General features: G+C 44.1%; 1 protein-coding gene across 4 annotated transcripts in view; it reads left to right on the top strand.

Annotated features, from left to right (window-relative positions):
• LOC147673892 (endonuclease/exonuclease/phosphatase family domain-containing protein 1-like) overlaps positions 1-25,216 on the top strand; it is a 99,227-nt gene that overhangs the window by 57,841 nt on the left and 16,170 nt on the right. For all 4 annotated transcript variants that reach the window (XM_086947779.1, XM_086947777.1, XM_086947780.1 and 1 more), the window contains exons 3-5: positions 13,079-13,130; positions 14,438-14,542; positions 15,651-15,785. In XM_086947779.1, coding sequence (XP_086803905.1) covers positions 13,079-13,130; positions 14,438-14,542; positions 15,651-15,785 — 292 coding nt within the window. The remainder of the gene's footprint in view (positions 1-13,078; positions 13,131-14,437; positions 14,543-15,650; positions 15,786-25,216) is intronic.

Here is a 25,216-nt window from a genome sequence, read left to right as displayed (position 1 = left end):
CGGCCTCGCTCAGAGCTTCCTTACAATTAGCAGCCAGACCATGTGTCAAAAATACAACTCTATTGTTCTAGACCTTCACAGATGCACTATACAAATGCTGCAATAAATAAAAGAATATGCAATCTGATGTTCAGAGGTAGATGAATGTGGGAGGTCATCACATCCAACGCTATCAGAGACTGTGATGTTTGGCTCAGATGGAGGTTTTTCTGTAATGAGGACATCCTCTCCAGACTAAGCAATATTCTAGTTTCTTTGCGTCTATAATAACTCCTAAAAGTATTTTTATGTCTTTCTATTCAGTGAGAAACCCAGATGATGCAATGAAGAAAAACGTATAACTTGTAGTCCTATTTCTTCTTCCTGGTTGTTCTCTTTACGTTCATAGATACTGAAAAATCGTTGTTTACGTGTGGGATGCTTCCTATTTCATCTTGACATCCTAAGCTTAAAGGAGGTTGGTCCTTGCCTCTGTTGCCTGCTTGTGACCCGGTTTTGTGTGTGCCTCTGTTGCCTGCTTGTGACCCGGTTTTGTGTGTGTGTGTGGGTGCAAATGCAATAGGTGTCGCATTTGCGAGAGATTAGGCTATTGGCTTTGTAAATGACAATGCCATTTATTTATGTTGTCAAAGCCAACACATAAATAAAAATGTTGTCATTTACAATGCCAATAGCTCTAACTTTTCCAAAGGTGAAACCGTTGCATTGTAAATGCTTGTTACTGTCTGTAACGACAGAGGGAAATAGAGAAAAGTTTGTGCACGCCTGTATACAAGAAAAAAAACACAAACAGCCCGATAAAAATACAAGGGCCATTGGGGGACTTCCAGACTGACTGCAGGCAGCAGAAAAAAAAAGATTTGAAAAGATGAGCAATAGGGGATGTGAAAGAAGCACTGTCCTGGGGTTACCATCCTTCACACCTCCAATTTTGACAGCAGCATATTTGACAAGTTTTGTGGTAGGTAGGGCGTAGCTTAGATTTACTTCCAAACATACCATAAAGTTTTATGTTTACGAGCAGTACATGCTGTTTCACACGCAGACATTGAATAACTTCAGTTTCATGTCTTGACAACAAACAATATATTAGCATAATACATAACACGTGTCCTATAGTTACATCCTTCTTCCGGATCAGGGCTACGTCGCCAGGACACATTTGTATAAGTGATACTTAAGTAGGCACGAGGCCTACAGCTGAGGTCTATATTTACAGAACCAGTAACCAGAGAATTGGTGAGCGGGACTGGGTGTGATGGGGAGAGACAGCAAGACTGAGGGTGGGTGAGATGCACAGAGGGCACACGGGGATTGGAGGAAGGACAAAGAAAACAAGAATTTGCAATGCAATAGGTCTCACATTTACGAGAGTTTGAGCTATTGGCAATCACAATAGCTTAAACTCTTGCAAATGCGAGACCTATTGCATTGCAAATATGTTTGTTTACTAGCGCCCATGCCTCGCTTTCACATTCATGGAGGCATTGCCGCTTTCTTTAGACAATCCATGTCTAAAGAAAGTGGCGTGGCCGACATTTAAAGTGAAACCGCAGCATGAGGCGCTTTTACAAAACAAGCATTTGCAATGCAATAGGTCTCGCATTTACGCAAGTTTAAGCTATTGGCATTGTAAATGACACTGCTTTTTATTTATGTTTTAAAAACAAAAAAATAAATAAAAGGCATTGTTATTTGCAATGTTAATAGCTCAAACTCGAGTAAATGTGAGACCTATTGCCTTGCAAATAGTTGTTTAGGAGTTCCCAGTATGACTTACTCACTGACATTTTAGTGTACTGCTGTGTAGGCGGTAAGGCCGAAAGCGAAGTCATGCGATAGACCAGAGAATGGGTGCTATCTGCCTGCAGTTCAGTGTGTCACTTCCTGTCTAGGACTCACTTTCGCTACTTCTTCATGCAATATTTTTACAGACCAGAGGACTGGCTCCCCGCGGTTTGCCAGCACCTCTACTAGGGATGAGCACTAAAAAGAGGGAGATGAAAAGGGAAGAGAAAAGAGCAGCCAGGGTTGGGAGGCAGTACAAAGCACAGGAGGAGTTTGATGGAAAAAAGGAGAATGAAGCTTCTCTACAGCGACCGCACAACAGAGGGAAGTGAGACAGGGATCAATAAAAGAAGCAAAAAAAATGGAGCAAAAGATGCAAAGTAATCAAGGAAATAATGGGACAAAATGAGAGAGGAAAACAGAGGAAGGACTTGGATAACAGAGGTAAAAGGAAGACGCAGAGAAATATACAGTGAGAGGAACCATGGTGAGAAAAAAGACTGGATCAGACAACAAAACATACAGGCAGAGACCAGACTGTACGACCCACTTCCGTTGTCCTCTTAGTCATTGCCCGCAGGCACGGGAATCTGTGATGATGCTCTCAGACTTTGGAATGTAGCGTGGGTCGCTAACGGCACTGCAAGTTCCTGTTTATTACATTGCAGCATAAAGATTTGTGATTACTGTCCCACATTACCAGCAGCACTACTTACTGATGTCTGTCAGCCTCCAGAGGTACAGGAAGACAGCAGGGACATGCCTATCACATTCGGAGCACTCGAGTCACAGGTCTTGGAATGTTCCATATTGCCGCGGCTCCGGCTCCAACTCCAAGACTGCTGACGTAGTGCAGGGTCCCCGGGAGCTTCCAAGATGATCTGGAGCCGACAGGGGGAGGGAGGGAAAGTGAAAGCGTGCCATGAGTGCATTACTGCTGAAATGCTGCGAGCCGTACGCATGCACGTGCGCGTGCATGTACGTGTGCACATCTCCTGTCCGACGCATGCACAGCTCCTGTCCCCCTTCGGAAGAAAAATTGACGACAATAGACTCTCCAAACAAGCAGCGCATGCGCTGCGCCCCTAGGCGAGACCTAAAACATCCTCCGTTTGACAAGTTGACAGTCTTTTTTAATAAAAGCTCCCATGCCACGCTTTCACTTTAATAGTGGCCGCACACCTTTCTTTAGACGCAGCTTGTGTAAAGAAAGGTGCGTGGCCTCGATAAATGTGAATGCACCGCATGGGCGCTAGTAAACAAACAAAAAGAAAGTAGTAAGCGTGGCCCCTATACTTAAAGTGGACCGCGCTGCTAAAATAAAGAAAGAACGAAACGCAGCCGAGATAGTTAAAGCGGACCACAATAAGTAAATAAAATAAAAGCGGGCGGTGTGCTTTGACGTAGTGGGTGGAATAGGGGCAAATCATTAACAAAATAGTGCTCACAACCAAGATAAAGAAGACCGTGTAACAATACAAGTAAAAGGTCCAGTCAATATGGAAGGTAACAAATGCAGACAAGACAGTACCAAGGAGGGACTAACCAGCCTAATAATGGTTCAGAAGCCAGCGTTTAGGAAGGACAATGACACAAGCCAATTAAAAATATGGGCGGAGAGTTGGGGGGGGGGCTTTAAAGCCATATTCCAATACTGCATGCCTCTCAGCAGCGCATACGCTGTCCAGGCTCAAACTAAAAAGGGTGAGACTGGGAGAGAAGCGGTAGACTTCGACAGCAACTGACAGCAAGAGGCTAGAGAACACTACAGGAACATAGGGCAAGATGGTACATTGTGGAAAAGAGAGACCAGTTTAAATCGGAGAGAAAGGGAGATACAAAGTGAGACCGAACAGAAGGTGTAAAACAGAGGAGAGGGATGTGCTACAGGAGAAATTGAGAGGAATAGGCCACTTAGGTAGCGGTGAGAGAATGTGGGGAATCTAACCAGCCGACTCCAAGCCCATCAGCTCACAAGGCCGCGCGCCAACACTCCCAGCTTGCCTTTCTCTGAGCTCCAGTCTCCCATACTCCATGCTTGCGTCTGTAGCGGAACATACAAGCGCATACTCTTGTCTATGAGAATCAGGGTCCTTGTGTCCATCTTCTATCTGATTTTATTAATTAGGAGTTTGTAGTTGGAACAGTTCCAGGAGTCCTACTGAAAACAATGTAACTTCCACAAAATTATATTCATAAATATAACTTTTACATGCAGGTATTTTCTTAGCACTGGGAGAACCGGGTCTCCAGGAGTTTTTTGCGGCATTGAAATAAAGTAAAGTAAAGTGGTGTACAGTGCATTGGTGTAGAGTACAGTGACGTAGAGTGGAGTGGCATAGAGTGGAGTGGTGCAGAGTAGGATGCAGAGCCCCTCATCTCCCTGGATGACAGACACTCAGCAATCCTGGTTCTATTGGATCTTTCGGCTGCATTTGACATCATCTCTCATGCAGTGTTAATTAAAAAACGGGGAGAGACTGGTGTTGGTGGGGAAGCTTTGGTTTGGTTGAAGAATTTTCTGAGTGACCACACCCACACCGCGCAGCTAGAGTCCTTTGTCCTTTGCCACAGGGATCTGCATTAAGTCCCACTTTTCAACATCTACATGGCATCACTGGCTCAAGTGATCAAATTATATGGGTTCGAGGTCATCTCTTATGCAGATTATTTCACAATGGGACCAAATCTTGAGTCTACTGAAGTAAGATTCCGAGAATGCATGAATAATATCGCCACATGGATGCAGCAAAACTGTTTGCAACTTAATGCAAGCAAAACAGAGATTGTACTGTTTGGTAAGGCTCACTTGGTATGGTCTGAGTATTGATGGCCTCATAGCTAAGGCGTAGTCCCAACTCTGAAGGTAGTGGTGAGAAACTTTGGAATCATGGTGGATGAGAACCTGTCTATGAAGGAACATGTGAACGCCATCACAGGTTCATGTTTTGGAATTATGCGCCCTCTCAGAAAAGTATTTTGGTGGCTACCACTCCAATCAAGAAAATCCCTGGTCCAGACCCTTATAATTAGTCACCTAGACACTGGGAATGTGCAAATGGCTTCTATGATTGAAGGACTGTTCGCTAAACTTCAGGTGTCTCAAAATACGGCAGCACGGCTGGTCTGTCACCTTCCACCTCGGTCGGCTCAGAACCCATTCTCAGAAGCCTCCACTGGCTGCCCATAAAAAAGCGATCACTTTTTTGTTTGGTCTACAAATTTCTTTATGGGAATGGACCACAATACCTACAGAAAAACCTATGGAGTCTCAGACCTGGTGGGACACTTTTGTTACATTCTTGCTGCACTCGTACTGCTGGAAATGAGGCCGATCCTTCTCGTACTTGGCTCCTCAGCACTAGAACCAGCTTCCATCACATCTATGTGCCTGCACTGATTTTAGACAGTTTAAAAAAGCTCCTAAAACATGATTGTTTTTGCCTTGGGATTCAGTTTATAATTCAGAAGACCAGAATTCTGTTACCTTTTAACCTGTAGAAATGTAGCAGCACTGAGAAACCGGTCTCAGGGTGATTTTGTGCATGTAATAAGTAACAATAACATAACAACATAACATAACAGAGGAGTAGAGTGCAGTGGCGTAGGTGTTCTGGTGTAGGGTGCACTGGTTTTGACTAAAGTGGTGTAGAGTGCATTGGCGTAGAGTGCAGTGGTTTAGAGTACAGTGGCATAGCGTAGACTGCAGTGGGGTAGATTGAAGTAGAGTGGCGTAGAGCGCAGTGGCATACAGTGCAGTGGCGAATAGTAAATTGTTTCAGAGTAGAGTGGAGTGGTGCAGGGAAGAGTATAGTGTTGCAGGGTAGAGCACAGTGGCATAGAGCAGAGTGGTGTAGAGTAGAGTGCCACAGCATTGATTTCAGTGGTGCCGAGTAGAGCGGCACAGAAATCAGTGGCAGAAAGTGCACTGCTGCAGAGTTGAGTGTCATAGTGCAGTGGTGTAGAGTCGCATAGAGTGCATTTGTGTAGAGTTCAGTGGCTTAGAGGGAGGTAGAGTAAAGTGACAGAGTGCAGTGGTGTAGAGTATAGTGGTGTAAAGTGCAGAGTAGATTGGTATATAGTGCAGTGGCCAGCGTGTAATGGTTTTGAGTAAATTTATGTAGAAAGCATTGGAGTCGACTGCAGTGGCATAGAGTGCAGTGGCATAACATTGAGTGTTGAGTGTGGAGTGGCATAGACTGGATTGGCACAGAGTGGAATTGAGGGGCATAGACTGCAGTGGCATAGAGTAAATTGTTTCAGAGTAGAGTGAAGTGGCGTAGAGTGCAGTGGTGAAGAATAGATTAGAATGGCTTAGAGTGGATTGGCGTACAGTACAGTGGCATAGAGTGGAGCGATGCAGAGTACAGTGGCGGAGTGAGCAGCGTTGTAGAGTGATGTAGAGTGAAGTGGCATATAGTGGAGTGGTGCAGTGTAGAGTATAGTGGCATAGAGTAGAGTGGTGCAATGGACAGAGCGCTGTATAGTGGCATAGAAGAGTGCAACAGAGAGGCATAGAGTGCAGTGGTTGTAGAGTGCAGTCTTGCAGAATAAAGTGTTATTGAGTGCAGTGTTGTAGAATGGTGCAGAATAGAGTGGTGGGGAGAGCAGTGATTTAGAGTACAGTAGTGCAGAGTAGAATAAAGTGGCGTAGAGTGCAGTGATGTAGTGCACAATGGTGTAGAGTGACGTAGCGTGCAGTGGGAGAGTAGAATGTTGTAGAGTATAGTGGTGTAAAGTACAATGTTGCAAAGTAGTTGGCATAGGTAGAGTGGGAAAGAGTGCATTGGTTTTGGGTAAAATGGTGTTGAGTGACTTGTCGTAGAGTGCACTGGTTTAAAGAAGAGTGGTGTAGATTGCAGTGGCGTACAGTGGCACAGCTTAGAGTGCAGTGGCAGAGTGGAGTGGCACATACTGCAGTGATATAGGGTAAATGGTTTCAGAGTGCAGTGGCGCAGAGTGAAGTGGTGTAGAGTGCAGTGGTGCAGAGAGGACTAGAGTGGCGTAGAGTGCAGTGATGTAGAGTAGAATAGAGTGGATTAGATCTCAGTTGTGTAGAGTATAGTGGCATAGATCGATTTGGTACAGAGAAGATTAGCGTAGAGTGCAGTGGCGTAGAGTGCAGTGGCATAGAGTGCAGTGGCGTAGAGTGCAGTGGCTAAAGTGCAGTGTTGCAGAGTTGGGTTGCATAGAGCTGAGTGGCACGGAGTAGTGAAGAGTGCATTGGTGCATAGTGAAGTAGTGTAGGGTAGAGTGCATTGGCATAGCGTGGAGTGGAGTGGAGTGGAGTGAAGTGGTTCAGAGTGAAGTGGTGCAGAATAGAGTGCAGTGGCATGGAGTGGTACAGAGTAGAGTGGAGTGGGGTAACATGGGGTATGCATGGTATAGTAGCGTACTACCATTACAGACAGCACATCTTCAATTGAAATGACCATTAGATTTGCACTTACATATAGTTTTACTAATAAAAGTATACAGTGCACAAACGATAATGTATGGAAATGTCATCACCCAATGTATTGATTTGATCCTCAGCACAGTTAATTTTACAAGCATTTACATTTTCTTGTATGCTAGGAAAAGAATAACACATGTACAACCTTCCTCAAGCAGACACCCACTAGCAAGCATGATTGTCACATTAATCCTCTCACTTTAAAGTCAGAAAAAAACCCACCAAGCTCTCTGGAAGACACAGCTTGACATTTCACATCTGTCTTTGAATGCACAGCAAATGTGACATGATAACAACAAGATTTAAAGGCCTGTTTACAGAAAGGGGGTTTGTGGAAGAATATAGGAATGAGGTTTGGGCAACAGATAAAATAAAGCAGCAAATAAAGGTAGCAAATAGAAAGCCAGAAAATATGAGTTACAAATCACAAAGCCAATGGTAAGCAACAGCCACGGCCCGTGGAGGGAGTTTCGGTGGGGCAGAGAGGCGGGGCGGGGGAGGGGCAGGGTGGGGGCTGCTAAAAACCGGAGTATGGATAATTGAAGGTAAGTAAACAATTTAATTAATAAAACGAATTTCGTAGCGCGCCCTGCACCGCAAAATGTGATGCAGGGTCACGTGACACTGTATATAATTATCTTCTGGTCAATTGGAGTTATGTGTAACACTGGGAACATTTGATCATTCACAGGCGGAAACGTCTGCACCAAACCATGTTGATGAATATATGTCACGTATACCTTTCCTTGTCCCCTACCCACACGTGAACACTCTATACCCATTCCCTCCCCTCTTCCCTACCACACCAAGAGCACTGTATGATATTGCACAATTGCCGCAATGAGTAATTCCATTACTTCTATCTGTAAATGCTTTGAATACAATTGCATCAGATACTCTTTATTGCTATAAAACAACTTAATGTGGATACATGCCACACTGATTTTGTGTTGTGTTTTTGCTACTATTCTTTATTTTTTACAGAAAAAATTGTTTTCTGCCGAGACCACGCTGTTTGATTCTGTACTTATTGGCCCAGGTCAGGTAGTATATACGGGTTACTCCTATATATCCAATTCCCCAATCAAGTTAGCATGTAATAAGGTAACCCAATGTTAATCTTTATAAGATAGGTAGGTCTACTAGTAGTGAAAAACTAATTTGGGAGATTTTTTATTACTAGGACATGTAAAACTTAAACACACATGTCCTACCTTTTAAATACAATACACCATACCGAATTGGCTGTTTAGGACCTACCATAAGGATGACTTGATGTAGTAAAAAGGGAAGTTTAAGTCTGGCAAAAGGTTTATTTTGCCAGGTTGACTTGGCAGTTTAAAACTGTTCACAGGTTGCAAAGGCAGACCTGAGACATTTTAAATGACTACTTAAGTGGGGGACACAATAAGTGCCGTAGGTCCGCTCGTGGCATTTAACTTACAGGCCCTGGGTACATTTAGTACCACTTTACTAGGGAAATAAAGTGTGCCAATTTAGTGTAAGCCAATTTTACCATGATTAAAGGAGAGAGCACAAGCTCTTTTGCAGTGGTAAAGTGCACAGAGTCCTAATGCCAAAAAAACGAAATCCAGAAAACAGGAGGTGAGAAGGCAAAATGTTTGCGGGAAAACCACACCAAAGGCTAACAGGTCTCATATGAGGGTATATACAACCTAGTGGTGCATTTTCTCTGTTGATTCCGTTCAGGACTTGGACACCCACAAGCTGACCCAGTCAGTTTTGAGTAGTGTTTGTCCAAGACGCTGGGCGTGGTTGAATGACTTACGTCACACATCCTCATGCCTTGTGGAAGTGAGACAGCAAATAGTGCCAATTAGGTGGACGCTAAATTTGTATATAAATGGTGGTTCTCTGGATATGGGAAATTTTCCATTTGGGCAGAGGTTCGGCTGGAGACAGATTAAGTAGTGGTGAAAAGTGGGAAGAGGAAGTGTTCTTTGGCAATTCTCTTAGAAGGTTGCCTTCCTCCCTGCGCTCTTACTTTTTCTGTATCGTGAAAAGGCATGCTCTCCATCATCATTACGGCTGTATTTAAAATGACCACAATGTCCTGCCTTTGGCAAGAAATGCGGGTCAGTTCTTTAAAACTTTGCTTTGGGCGTATATAGTAGGTAGGAAGTTATGATTATATGACATATGGTTTGTAGGGTTGCACCTCGGCTTGCTTTTACCAGCTGTGCCAGTGTTTTTCTATGGAGGCCAGCAAAAAAAGGTGGTAACCCTAATGAGTTGACACATTATTAATGAAAACTTTTTCACGTTATTTTCTTCTTATTAAAGTCAGCTGAATATATATACCTTCCAGTATGTTCAGTCATCTGTATTCATAATTCCCTGATGGTGACTATTTACCCTTTTTTCTGTCCTTTGGATCTGATAGCTACTGGATGAATGGTTTAATGAGAGGATTACCTGGAGACTTGCCCATTGGTTGCGTTTTATAAGCCACCTACAACGCCAGGCATGTTAAATGACTGGGTGCACTGGTTTGAGGTTAAAAAAACTGTGCATGGGATTTTTCTTGTGTTTTTGACATTTGTTTACTGTCTCCTCTCTGGGTATGTGAATGGTTTGCCTCCATTTAACTTCTCTTCATTTAAAATTGTTAATGATCAATCAGTTTGATCAGTCCTGAAGAAAGCTGCAGTGAAAGAATGTGGTGACACCGATAGGGCTTAGGCAGTCCCACACAGGACGCAGTGATTTAACTGGACCTGGTAGAGTTTAATATTACTGGATTGATTCTTTCTGAGAGCGACGAGGGTGTAGTACAAACGATGTTTTATTGATTTTCTGCTACATTGTGTGTTTTCTTTTTTTGTTGTATTGTTATTTGTGCATTGCAAAAACATCATGTTTCTTGCCATTTGGATAAAATGATGCTACGTTATGGATAGTTCTGAATCTCCTGGTCGGTGCTATGCTAATATAAGAGTTCTGTGGTTGTGTTTGTGCTTGGTACTTTGAATGTGTTGGTCTGTGGGTGCATGGATGGAGCCATGCAGGCATTTTCTTTCTTTCTTCTTTGGTTCCAGATTTGTCAACTCTGTCTCTTCAAACCACGGTTGTTTTTTCACCCCGCAGTATGCAGCGCTGCCTCAGCATGTATGGTCATTACATTTGTACCCCATGCACCACGATGATACCCACCTTCAACAAGAAACCCTCTACTTCAAGCCCCCAAGACAAGGACTGTTCCTTCCGGGACTGGGACTTTGGTAGCAACATCAAGGGCTTGGATCAGTCTTCCCTCTACAGCTCAAGTCACTGCTTTTTTCTGGCTTTTCCCAGGCACCTGAAGACTCTGCTTCTTAATTATGAAGTATCTGTTGGAGTTTTGAAATCCATGGGTTCCTTTTATTCTTTCTCTGTACTCTGATCATTTTTGATTCAATAGCGCCACGAAGCTTTGGTGTACATAGCGCTCTACAAGTATTAAATAAAATGGGGAATAGAATACCTACCTCCGTATCCTGTGTCGCTGCGATCCCGCGGATAAGAGGAAATCCTATTGACTTTGTCGTAGTATCCAAAAGGTAACACTATAGATTAAATATGGCAGGATTAAGGTCTACAGAGGTATGACTATTTGTACAGCTCCAGTTCCAGATCACTTTTATCTTAGCATGTTGGATAGCCCTTACGCATCACTTATCTCGCAGTAAAGCGTTGCTATCAGGCTGACCACGAGAATGCCTTTCTTCTTTTCTTTTCATGGCCATCAATGTCGGTGTTTATCCTGTGGAGGTCTCTCTTTAGAGAATGACGTGGTAAAGTGTTGATCAGTGGTTTGTAACCTTTTGACTTCTGTGGACCACCACTTAATCATAGCTGGTTCCCGGGGACCCCCACTGAATCATTATTGTAATCAGGGGGACCCCAAGTGAGTCAGCACTCGAATCTATGCAAAAAAGGTTTGCTGTTCCTCAACACGGTGATGCCTAGGGACTGAACAGGCGGCCGACCCACCACTACCACAGCACCCGAAGGCAGGAACCCTTGCCTAACCAATTTTCATGATTTGAACCGAAAAACAATACACAAAAATACAGACACAAACATTCATCAAACAAATATAGAAATGATTACATATTTTATTACAATGACACACAAAAAAGATCAAAAATGTCATTGAAATGGGAAGGTTGGACCTTTTCAAAATCTAACTGAAGCCACTCACCGTCATACTATATATTGTTTGAAGCACTTGCACTGCCCCCCCAAATCAACCTGAGGATATCAACTACATTCCTAGGCTACAATTTAAAATTCTTTCACATTTACGGAATGTTTGACAGTATATACACTTTATTAATCTTTTAATATTGTTTTAATTTTCTAAGCAGTCGCGGACCCCCAGGGGTCTTTGGACCCCAGGTTAAGAAACGCTGGTCCCTAACACTGCTATGTTTGGTAGCATTAGGAGTGTGAATGTGAACTGGGAGGATGATCCTGTTGATACCCATGGTTAGTGTTGTGGGGCACAGCCAGCTGTGGCTATTTTAACTGACTGATAGGCTCAGCCCATGGAGCTCAACCTCCCATTGCTAGGCTATGTGCCAATGTGTCCAGTATCACCCAATGGTTGGCCAGGTGAGCAGATAGGCGTGTCTAGAGACTGTCTTGGAATGGTCTTCTAGATAGATAGTGGTTTAAGAGATGCCAATAGGAGACAGTGCTTCCGGAGAGGCAGGTGTTTTGCACCCCTGTTGAGTGCACACCTGCTAAGCCCCTATCCTTGAGAGGACCCCCGCCGTGATGGCGTCGAACGTGAGTAAGATACCAAAAGTAAGACTTGTCCTAAGCCTATTCTGAGCCAATGGCGAGGGATACCTCTGAGCCGTCTGATCCCCTGAACATTCTCAAGGACATAATTGGCATCCTACATAGCACAGAGGGCTCAGTAAGGGGAACCAGAGATGCCACCAAGGCCAATCCCTCTGTCAGTCACTACCATCTGACCTTGACGGGAGCTTTCCCACTCATGACCGTTCTGCCATCTAGCAACCTGAGTGGTCTACAGTCAGGGCCACAGGAATTCTGTAATTCTGCATCAGTGGTGTTTTCTACAAAATGATGGATTTTCCACTTAATTCATCATCTGCCGCATAATCTGCAGATTGGAATTTAAAAAACGGCTTCTAGCTCAAACTAATCAAATGTTACTGGAAAGGTAGCAACACATATTGATGCGCAGTGGAAGGCCCTTTGCAAAGGTCGACTGGTCTCCGTTCTGTTACTGATTAGTGTAATTGGGTGTTAAACTGGTAACACTGAAATAAAAATGTTGCCCAGACAGTAATAACGTGTAAAGATTACTAAATCATGCTATCACAAAATGTGCCACATTCAGCTGCTTAATCAGCCTTTTTCTTGCCTCCTAATTCAGTCTTCCCCTGCCGCATAATTGCATAATCCCAGTGGCCCTATCTGTGGTGGAGCATCATGGGCAGTCTGATTCATTCGTTCTTTTAGAGATGGAAAGGGGAGTACCCTCACATGGATTTATAGGCCAGAACTGCCAGCCCTCCAGGACTGTGTCCATTCCCATAGCTGGTGGGGCGCCCTAGGTATGTGACCGGCAATAGGAGGTTAGTGACTTCTGGATCCCAGCGAGAGAGAGCAAACTCAGGGTGTCAAGTGGTATCTTGTTCCAAATGATGGGTTGCATGGGGACTTGGCACTCTTCCTACAAGGTGACCAGGTCTCTTCTGGAAGTGGAGAGACCATTTACAGTGATGTTGCCTGTTGCAATCTGATGGTATGAGCTTCAGGTTAATTGAGTTATTTCTTTCACCATTTCTTGACCAGGATTACGTTACTAGCTGTACAGGAAGTGCAGGAAGAAGCCGCTCTGGAAAAGGTACGGTTGTGTATTGCAATGCTCTCATTGGATGTGGTTTGGAGAAGTGCAGAGAGTAGCATCAGGTAATACCTTTACATTTAAAAACAAATTACATTTAAGCTGGTAGGTTTTTCCTGGTGTTGGCTGTTGGGTCAGGTGAGTTAGTGGACTAATGCATCCACTGTAGGGGCCTGTTTTCGACCTCATTGTCACAGGTTCAAATCCCAGTGGGTCCACTCAGCCTTTCATCCCTCTGAGGCCAATAAAATGAGTACCATTGAGTTGGGTAACAATAAACATCTGTTATTCAGCGCCAACAGGCCTATGGGTCAACGTGCGCTTTACAAATACACGTTATGTAATGCTATGTTATGTTACAGGCTGTGGGTTAGTAGTAGCAGAATGTTTGTAGGTCTGGCTGTGGGAAACTGAAGTTAATCTGTAATTTATCCCTAGAGAGGTATAAACTGGGATTAAGTATGTTGAGTTTATGAATTGGGACAGCAGCTTATTCCATTAACTAGTTAAGTAGTGACTTTACTAATGAGGGCTATATGTTTGCTTGTGTGGTGTGAGTGGCTGAACTTCCCATTGGTACTGGTGGCTTAAGAATTGTAGCTCTGGTTCCCAAGTGCTACTGTAGATTATGCTGAATAGTTTAATGCCAACTACAAATCAGTACCAGTTAAACTGGTTATGTTACTGGATATTACATGGTGGTAAGTTGTGTGTTGCTTAGTTTGAGACACGGTTGGGTTGGAGCTGTAGTAGATATCCCTCTTGTGTTGTAGATCATGCATTATTTATCATTATTTTATGTTACAAGCCTGAGGGGTCCAAGACTTATTCACCCATGTCTGGATATAGAGAACATACAGAAGTGGTTACCCACTTGGGCTGGCTGTCTGTTGAAATAAGGTTGTTGAGGCTATTTTGGAAATATGGGAATGTAAATTGAATGTGGGCAAACATAGGTTCCATAGCAGTGTTGCAGAGTGGGCATATAGAGAGTAATGTCTATACTACTGTAACCTTTGGACGATATGCTGTATACGTGATTCCTGAGTGTGCTGAATGGAATTGCTCTGATTTTGAATCCATATTCTGTTGTTCACTGAGTTAGTTTGAAAAAGTGGGTGGCTCTTGAGTCATGTAGCTGTTTGGTGGAGGAAATACTTGATGCCCTGGCGTGTCTTCGGAATCACTGTAGTAATAGTGCACTGGCCGGGCTTAGGAATGGGGCTTATTGTCATCACTGGAGATGGAGCATGGAGATATTGATCAGCGAATGGTGGCACTTTGATGATCTATCAATCTGCTTGCAGCTCTGCAGAGAGATGGAAACCCCTTCCCTCCCCGCCGTGAGGGACTGGCCAGGTCCACGTGGCAGCTGGAGATACGTCATCCCAGATTGTGAAGATGAAACTCAGGTACTGTTGGCAATCCACTTAATTCCTCGACTAGACCTATGGTGGTACATAAATGCCCGCTGATGGATGAGTACACACCAAAGAGAGGGACAAAAGAGGGAAGAGCCATTGAGTGGGAGGGGTGTAAGGAATTTTAGTAGACTGTCACCCAACTGTTTGATCAACCAACATCTAGCCCCAAGCGACATCTAACAGTGGATGCTAATCCTGGTACCGAACTTTACCACGTTTGTGTAATCCTACTGTCCCTTGGCACACACCACTCAACTAACCTTCATTTGGAAGGTGTCACACCCTTTTAACTCTGTTTGCCTCTCCCAATATTTCTAATGCCTTCAACAGACTTCAGCTGAATCACACTTAAATCTCTCTCCCAAAAATAGTTAATCTCCATTGATTTCAATAGGATTTCCTTATCAAAATATCTGAATTTACACTAGTTAGAAACCTAACAGCTGAATGAAATGATGTGCCTCAACAGGCACAAAACTAGAACTGTACAAAAAAACAGGCTTTCCCCAGAATTCGCAGCTATCTTAAACACTTGATGTTTACATCGATATGTGGGAAAGAGAAAATTGAACGAAATTTAAGACGTGGGAGAGAAATTAGAGTCGATGATACATTAAGAAAGAGTGAGAAAACTAAAGGGAAGCTGTGATTATGAAAACATTAGGCAATAGCGCTTAATTTGCAAATCTGTAAGTGCATGGGCCCTCAGTTTTCGTTGAGACCGCAAAAAAAACTGCCTTCGTCTTGATTTACCTCATCCTAAACTTCCTGTCTCATTGCTTTCCTTCTGCAGGTTCTTTTTGATCCTTGCTTTCTCCCTCTGACACCCTTTCTCCTCATTTCCTGCATTTTTCTCTCTTTTCTATCCTCCTCTCTTTTGATCTAGGACAATGCCTGATAGTGAAAAATAAGCACTGCTCACAGCGGGCGCGTCTTCCCGTCACCATCACAAATTAAGCACTGTTTAAGAAAAAAAAAGTAAAGAGAAAGCAAGATGGTCCAGGGTATGTGGGTTGGCAGTAAAGAGTTAAAGAAGCGGGCAGGAAACATGCAGTGTCGACCTAACATCTAAGCCTCATGTTTGCTTTTTTATCAGGAAGAGAAGCGCGCAGCCTTCCTGTGGGACAGCACTTCCGGGCTGGAGCTAGTCAGCGTGGCCAACGTTGAGATGGGGGAGCAGGGGGCCGAGCAGCATCCACAGGAATGTCAGCCATTACTAGGGCACTTCAAGGTGAGATTAAAATGCTTTCACTTTTTAGCAATGCCCAATACCCCGTCAGAGGTTTAAAATCCATCCACGTCTGAAAGTGCTCCACCCTGTCTCCGAAGATTGACACCGAATATAGCCAAAACACAAACATTTTGTCAACGGAAAAGAACATGACCAATCGTCTGCATCACCATTGCGCCACCATGTGGCCACTCGTGGAATCATTACTTTTTTTTCCTTTTGCAGTTCAGCGTGTATTCATTCTGTCGCCAAAGGTATGGGAGCGCTTTACATGCGCATGTGTAAGTGTTGTTGGATTTATGTGCGTTTATATGGACGGAGAGATATTAGGAGCAACATAGACAAAATATATATATTTTCGGGGGAATATATTTTATTGAGTTTGAAATGTAACCGTCAAGGCCGTTCCAAAATAATATTATTACAAACGATAAATCAATATCAAAAGAACATACCTGCTCATAATCTGCACAATCTATCCGGGGTCCCGTGGAGTCCGGTGCTGTAAGGAAAAAGAGGACGTCATCAGCGTATGATGCTATCCTATCTGACAGTCTTTCACCCCAATTGAAACCCCACACCTGAGCGTCCGTCCTGACCCACACAACCATTGGCTCCATGGCCAGAGCAAACAGCAAGGGGAACAGGAGACAACCTGCCGCGTGTCCTGCCGTATGGAGAATGATTCCGATCTGGCCCGGCAATGCCTTTAAATCTGCATATAATAATCAGAAGTAAGCAATGAATCGTGGGCCAAAGTTGAGGTGCTCAGTCCACCCCAATGGATTCCCAGCATGCCAAACATTGACTAACTATTTGGGAAAAAGAGCTCTCACATGCATTGTTGCACGGTCAAATGTATTAACACAATGCACAGGGTCTGTGGGAGGTACAACGTATACATGATTGTCAACCTTTGTTACTTCAGGGAATCTCCCCCATATGTCCTAGCAGCCAAGGGCCCGCTCTGCACAGTCAGGTTGTCAATTATTAGCCTGGAGTCTCTCCATGTGGAGTGGGGCCTATTGCGGTGTTTCACCGGGGGTTTAGCAGTCTTGATCCCTTGGTTGATCTGGGAGGAGTCTGAGGTAAGGTGCGGAGGAGTATGTGGTTTAATGTGAACCTCTTCATCAGTCCACTGGAAGACGTCCTCAGGCGAATCAAAGAACATCTCAGGATACAGTATCCTACATAGAGACAGCCTTCGCTTTTTATCAAGCCTTATGTTTTATCAAAATATGTAATACAAATAAATAAAAATACATGGGCTATCTGTCAGCACTCCTTATCCTTTGATTTTCAAGTGTCATTCACACCTTGCTTTCGTCTCATACCACATGTTGTTGCAAGGATCCTGCTCACACACAGAACTGTGCACAGAGACCTAGGACATCAGTGAATTGTGGTGTACCAGAAACTCACCTTAGTACCTAGAAAACCCCCAACCAGCTAGCATCAGTGTCACATTAGCTCTTCGTCCTACAGCAAAGTAACCAATGATTAGACAACCTAGAACATGCAACTTAGTACGAACTCAAGAATGGTGGGAAATGAGAACACTCTTTGGTATACTCTCATACCAGTCCACAACAGGAGTAATGAAGAGACACAGTAAAGTTAAAATATTTATTTTAACGACGTGATCTCAAATGCAGTATCTTAGCCAACATAAGCAGACATATGATTAGAAATAATAGGGTCAGCATTGTTACAATTCCATAAAATACAAAAGGAGAAATCATATTACAATGATGGGGAAAACAGGTCTTATAGCGCCTAGTTTTAGCACCCTCCCTATATAGGAACTATGTATTATAAACGAAAGAAGGTCTCTTAGGCTTGTTAGGGGGACCCCATTACCTTTCTGCTCAGTAAGAGTAAATCAAATTCGGATCAGCCAAAGCTCTCTGCATCCCTGGAAACAGAAAATCTCCAAGTATGTGAAATCATGGCAAAAGTATGATAATAAGGGCGCCAGAATCTTAGCTGGCTCACAGCTGCCAAATTGTTGTGTCTAGAAAGCGTTACTCGAACATGTCGAAAAACAGCTAACATGTTTTAATAACCTTGACGGCTTTAGCACTCACTGTGCAGACTAGGATCATGATGCAAGTCTAGAGATGTGGAAAACAAAACCTTTTCTCATGTGTAGACCTTCTTGAAGGCTAACTTACAAAAACAGCTATACAGTGTTGTGTGCAAAAGCAGAAAAAGGTAAAATGGCGTTTAAACTTCTAATAAGCCATGCTGATAACATGCGTGCAAAAGCAGGCCTTAGGCCATACTACACCCTCCCTTGATCGGGTAACGCACAATAAAAGGGGGAAAGATCCATAGAATGCATAGTTCAAGTTCGAATGAGACAGAACCAAGTTCAGGAAATTTGCCAAACTTGATAACTGGGTGTAACAATCCGAATTAAAAAGGAACCAAGTCAGTGAAAACAATCACGGGTGGCCATGGTGTGAAAAAAGATCTCAAAAATCAAGTAAAACATTAAGGCATTATAAGAAAAAAAATGTTTCAATACGTGTTCATGAAGCAGATAAAGTCACACCAGTCCAACAGCGTATATGCACCGTACGTTGCAACCGCCTCCAATAGGAAGTCGTTGTCATCATCCATGAACGTTTCAGCCATCCAATTAAGTAACGGAAATGAACATACATGCTCTTCAACAGCAGAAGCCTCTAGCACCATCAAAGGACAATTCGGGCTTACTTCAAGATAATTGCACGCAAGAAAGTCATTGGCCGCAGTCCCTATGTTCCAATTGCTTAGAACCTCATCAGCCGCTGCGCAGGCCATAATCCCGAAACCAGAACAATCTATTTCATGAGCAACTAAGGGACTCATTAGTAGATTAAAATCCAGGTCAGGAGACACTGGGTTGTCAACTCCAGGGCCCATTCAAATCCACAATCCAGGCAACGGAAAACAGGCTGCACGCAAGTAAAGTATGAAAACCGGAAAGATAAACCATACGCCACACTCAGAGTCGCCAGAGGCAGCGATCCATAGTATTCTAGCATCCTGTTACGAAGCTGGAGCAGCCGGGGTAGATTGTCGTAGGGCACAGACTGTGCATCCATTCTGAAGTAAACAAATTAACAGCAGCACACCCGCTCCTAAAGCGAGAATTAACAGGAAACCTAAATTAACAGGAAACCGCCGAAGACACTCGAAAAAATCGAATGAAAAATGCTGGGATCACACCAAATATAGTTTGAAACGAGGTCACAAGGCCAGAAATAGCTACTTTAAAAAAGTGTGCCAGGCCCGTGGTCGACGAGGCATCAAAGATTGTGTGAATCAGAGCACCGAAATGAAGGGGTAGATCTGTGTTTAATATGGCGCTCACCTCATTACGAGTATTTGCAACATGAAGGACGAATGTCTCACGCGCAGATGTAATGGGGACCTCCTTCTGGGACAAAAGAACTCTTATTCGACTCATCATGTTGAACTCTGCTTTCAAGGTCGGAATAGAAGGCCATATGGAAACATCGAGCCTCCCATGTGGAGGTGGAAACAGGACATTCTTACAGCAAACTACACGTTGGGAAACTGTAACAATATAGGGAATACCAGCAAGCATACCACAGGAATCTTCATTATTTAATAACAAATAACTACCGTTTGCAAGCATTGTGAAAGTTGGTGTAATAGCCGGGGTGGGGGTGCCTTTCAAAACACACGCAAGATTTGGTGCTGTAAAATTACAAGAACCGTGCAATTGCAGGTTTCTACAGACTAAAGAGTGATCTGGGGTGGAAGTGCAGTCTTCACCCTTTAGATAAACTTATTTTTCCTCTCTCAAGCCCCAATATGTAAATGGGAGATTCCACACTTCATGTAAAAAAGCACTACCTAAAGGTTCAAATCTGCCTATGGCATAGTGTTTCATGCATGACTCAAATTTAAACAGGGGGAAAGGTAGAGTTATTAATCCATGGATGAGCCAAACTGCAGAATCCGACTCAGCCACTGAAAACGGTAACGGTTAAAATTTTTCAATATGCAACAGTGAAAACGTGGCATCTTTCATTGACATAAATTGTTGTTTAACAGTCAAATTAAAAGGTAAAAATAACAATGTCGTGTTCATGTAATCGCAAGGCACCTTCCCAGATTTTAACGTTTGAAGAGTCCAAGCAAACTGCATTATAGAACGCAATTGATTTTGTCCATGGTACAGAATTGCAACATCATCTTGTACAATATCAACAAGAGATGAAACCATATTATCTATTGTGTAAATACAGGAAGAAATGGTGTTAATGCTATTATCTACAACGGCAAGCACTTTTTCTAAACTGGCCTGATCAATAGCTCTAAGCCTAGAAGCAGCTTCAATCTGGGACAGTTTCCAAACTTCGTTGTAAGCAGCATATATCCATCTTCTCGATCTGCCTGCTGCAGGACCCTTTACAAAATCATTCAAATCAACTGCGTCAGTCAGTTTGGACAAATGCAACTTAACTGATGCTAAGGTCGAGTGTTCGAGACAATTCTGACACAATGTGCCTACAGAATAAGTAGTGACTGAATGTTGACTCTGAAAACGGGGATCTACTCTAACCTCTATATAGCCAGGGGTCAGACCCAGAAAACGGTGCTGGCAGGAATCTGCACTTTTTTGCCAAAGCAACCAACCTTCGGGATTAATGCTGGAAACATTAAAAGAGGAATTTCTCAACAGAGCTTGTAATTCACTTAGGAAAGAACTGTTGTAATTATTCCAATGGGGAAATTCGCCCAAATCAGGAAATGAGGGAGCATTTAATTTTTTAGAAGTAGCCAATCCAAAGCAGGTGGTTTGTGGAATTGTGGGATTCAGAAACAACGTATGGTTTGGGATGAGACATGCATGATGCAAAGCCTCAGTGCCTTGCACTTGCCAACTTTTAGAACGCCAAACAGATTTAAGATCAATGGTATCTTTCCACAGTTCATAGCCCCCAACAGCCAAGTGGTCAATAAAGGACTTAGAATACAGCAATTTTGTGAGGGTAAGTCTAACCTTGGAAGAGGACTTCTTAGTCATCCTAAAATAAAATGCATCAGGGTTTGATTGATTAAAATCAGTAAAATAAGAAAACTTTTTTTAAAGCATTTTTGAGCTGCCTTCCACTGGTGTTCCCACTGTGTGTAGTTAACCACATTTCTAAATGAATTTGTCTTATGCAGAAAGTGATTGACAAAATGCTGGTAACAGTACAAATCACCATAATTTGCAGACTCTAAATATAAATCTTCAGCATCGAAGGCAGCATAATATTTCAAATCAGAAAATAAAGCCTCTACTGCCTGGACGTCCCAATCATCAGAGCGAATATTTTGTTCAACCACATCCCCCCATAGAAACACGGAGTACATTGGGAACATTAATAACCTCTGTGGGCCCATGAATCTGGAACTTTACAGCATCCCATACAATCCCATCTAAAACGGGGCAAGCAGTTATAGTCACCAATGTCTGGTCCCTCTTCATGATGTGCGAAGAGGAGTGGGGGGCCAAAGTTCCATCAATTAGTCCAATTGAAGTTCTTTCTTGAACGTAGTGTCCATTAATAAAACGAAAAAAATACACTACAAATCCGATGGACATGAATAAAAAAATTGAAAAAAGCACCAGCCAAATGTTAGTCCAAGGGGGGATCAAAAAATGTTTTTTAAACCAGGTAGCAAAAATCGAAACTTTTGAAGGACCCTTAGATATTGTAGAGCCTGTGTCAAATGAAAAATGGGATTGATTAGCCATACAGGTCTCCAAATCAGGCAGACAAGTCAGTGGGGTAAGTATATTCAGTATCATTAAGAGGATCACCAGCAGTTGAATTCAATAAATGATTATTTATGTATTAATTTCAGTGGCAATATCGGGGCCGATGGCAGGATCCGGGACCAAAACAGAGTGTTGCACCATTGCTGGACACGAAACCGCAGGAGTCATACTATGAAGAATCAGCCACCCTGTGTAGTTTGACATTGTCAACGGAGATGTACCTGTTCCCCTTTCGCCCAGGAAGAGGAGGTAAAATGACTGTTCTTGTACCCTGCACGCCAAGCGCATGAACTGGAGGTCGATAGGAGGGGCCGAATTCCTTCTTGTTCTCGATCTTTTCTCTGACCAGTTCTCCAACCTGGGGTAGCCAGCCGACTACCGGAATCTGCAACGCAGCTTCTGATGTGGAGGGCAAATGTTCCTTTGCAAGACTGTCTCTGTCTTTTGTAGGTTCTGTAAAACATTAGAATGTTCATCTACGTCAAAGGATGCGGCTGCCGCCGCTGCCATGTCTAGACCATCAAGGTCCGGGACAAACATTTTGATGCCAAAGAGCATTTCGTATGGGGTCCACCCACCCAGAGACCTTCTAGGGAGATTATTTAGTGCACGTTGAACGCTATTGAGGTGGCTCAGCCAATCTTGGCCAGTACCTAATACCTTCGCTGTCAAGGATTGCTTTAAGTCACGGTTCATCTGCTCCACAACACTATAACACTCAGGCCGGTACGGAGACGAAAATTTGACCTGGACCCCCATTGAAGCCATGGCATCCTTGTACACCTTAGAGGCAAACGCTGGACCCTGGTCCAAATGGAAGGTACCACACGCAAAAATTCCCACAAAGACACGCAAATCCCTTATGACAGTTCTGGAATCAGCACTCCTTTGAGGCCACAACCACACAAAGCGCATGCAAGAGTCAACCGCTACTAAGATGTACTTATACGCAGTATCAGAGGAGAAAGGACCGCAGTGATCTAAATAAACACATGCAAGTGGTTTATTAGATATGTACAACTGAGTTTGGGGCGGACGTGCGGCAGTAGAAGGTTTAATTTTCTGAGAAATGCCACATTGAAGGACATATTCACACGTTTGCTTGTACAAACCCTGCCACCAATACCGTTGCTTGAGAAGAGAAACAGTAGCGGACACGCCGGCATGCGATGAGGCCATCCCAGCGTGGGCTTCTGTAATCAAAGTCTGCCTGCGGTCTGCGTTGGGTATTAACCTGTCACCAACGTCGTTAATTCTCACATAAGGAACTTTATCAGGACTTAAATGATAAGAGTATTTAGAAGGGAAACCTCTAGGGTAATTACCTCTCTTCTCTGTTGCGGCAATAGCTGCCAAGATGTCATCATCAATCTTACTTTTGGAACGTGTAACCGCTGCTACTGCATATGTTGCAACTGCTGTCTTTGCGGCTTCATCCGCGAGACAGTTGCCAACAGCATAAACTCCAACAAGCTAGTGACCCAGAGAATGAATTACAAAGACAAGTGGCAGCCTTTCTTTAAGCTCAGCCACTCGAACCCAGATCCTTTTATGTTTTATTGTGCGACCCTTGGAGTCACGATAATCATTTTGAGTCCAAAATGGTAGATTGTCATTGTATGATTGAGCACAGTAGAAAGAGTCACTTACAATTAGAGTAGTCACACTGGGGTCCGTGTACTCCAATGCAAGCATCAGAGCACGGAGCTCTGTCAATTGGGCGTTACAGTCCCCTAATGTCTGTGTATGCACAACATCGGACTTGAATTCATCATCCACCATAGTACCAACCACAATTGCGCAGGCCGAAGAATATGCGTGCTTCTAATCCGTTTAGAAGCACCGTTACCATAACACGCAAAAGACTTCAGTGAAATGCGCTCGTGTGTACTCACTGAGGGGAGTGCGTCAAACACACAGACATGTCCCGTGACCACCCTCAACCACCCCTACCCGTTCCCTCCCCGTGAAAAGACGAGCCCCCTTAATCTGGCCCGTACCTTATGGAGCCATACTTCTCCAGAAGCATGGCGGGGCGGAGCGTGGTCTCGTTGGCCTCCCGGCTTTCTCTGCTCCTGGGACGACGCGGCTTCCGAGTCCTCTCTCCTCGGCTCTTGGGGAGACACAGCTTCCGAGTCCTCTCCCCTCTGGACACAGAATCCTTCTGTAGGCTCTCTAGACGACTTCTCCTCTCCTGTCCCGGTCGCGCTGTTCTCTTCCGGGTGCCGTCCTATCAACTCCTCCGCAGCTCCCGATTGGAGGGTGATTGATGACGTCAGCGACGGAGTTCCCTCCTCCGGGAAGGCCCATGCTACATTAAAGGGACCGTGACTGTCCTGTACACGGGGCGGAAAGGAATACGGGTTAAAGTCTTCACCCGGCTCGTGGCAGGCAGGGACCCCCTGACAAGGTAGTAGTAAGATTTTCCCAAAATACCCCTTTTATGGTACGTTCTATGTCAACTTCAATTATAAGGACAGTGTCATAAAGTCTGTCAGGGAGAGCCACTCTAGTGTCAGCTGCCTCACCTACAACGAAGGTGCCAGTCGCTGTCACCTTCAGTAGTGGACACAGGGCCTCTCGCACTATAGTAATCTCCGCCGCGCTGTCCAAAAGTGTCAGCACCCATGCCTGATTCCGAAGCTGCGTTCTCACTATCTGTGGCATATCTCACTGTTACCGCAGCAACTTTCTTCTTTTGAAATGGGGTCTTTGTAGCAGTGACTCGTCTTGCTTGCCTTTTCAGTCAGCTTTACGAGGCTGCTCACGGCTCTGTTGGGCACCTCGACCTCTGCTGCTGCCTCCTCCACCGGTGGGTGAGACCAATGTTTCCTGCAAAGACCGAGGAGAACATTGTCCAGGAACCTGAAATCGATCAGGTGACTTAATTGTAGTGCGGTCGCGCAACTCATATACACGCTCGGTAGAGGCAGGTGTAGGTGAAGCAGGACGGGACCCCTGTTTCTGTTGCTGTTTCCCCTGTTTTTTGTTCTTACTCCAATTTTGTTTCTGAACTTTTGGGTGGTCATCTTTATCAGATGATGCCTACTGAGTTTGCTGCTGTGTTTGTTTTTTAGCAAAAGGCTTAACACCCAAACTATTACGGCCAACGGTCTTATGAGCAGAAGAGGCGTGGCGCCGCGGCCAGGGCGACTGACTCCGGAATCTGGGGATCACGGTTCGATCCCCGGTGCCGGCGGCAGATTAGCCCAGCACCATGTGAATCTGGGCAATAGCTTGTTTAATCTTCCCGACGGCCCCTGCGCCTAGAGACCCTTACGGTTGATTGTTCTCGCTTTACAAATGTGGATTATTATTACTATTATTATAAGCCTCCGTAATAATTCTCGGTAACTGACGGGGTTTGTCGGCGTCGGGGACATCGCGCAAAGCATAAGACACCTGGAAACTTACCGCTTCCCCTTTAACATTTGCAAGGACGAGATCGCGAACCATGTCAAACTCTCCCAAGAGTCGCATTCTCAACTCCACAGCCGCCTCCGGCCCGTTATCATCCTGAACACGCTTAATGACGGAGGGAAGGACAGCCATTGACGGGGTGCCGAAGCACCTAGTTTAGACTGCCGCAAAAATCACACCCCAAGTTGTACAGTCATTTACGTATGGCACTAAGTCCTTCTGC

This window comes from Lissotriton vulgaris, chromosome 12 (genome assembly GCF_964263255.1).
Source record: "Lissotriton vulgaris chromosome 12, aLisVul1.2, whole genome shotgun sequence".
In the NCBI taxonomy this organism is placed as follows: Eukaryota; Metazoa; Chordata; class Amphibia; order Caudata; family Salamandridae; genus Lissotriton; species Lissotriton vulgaris.
This window is presented reverse-complemented; position numbering and strand designations above follow the sequence as displayed.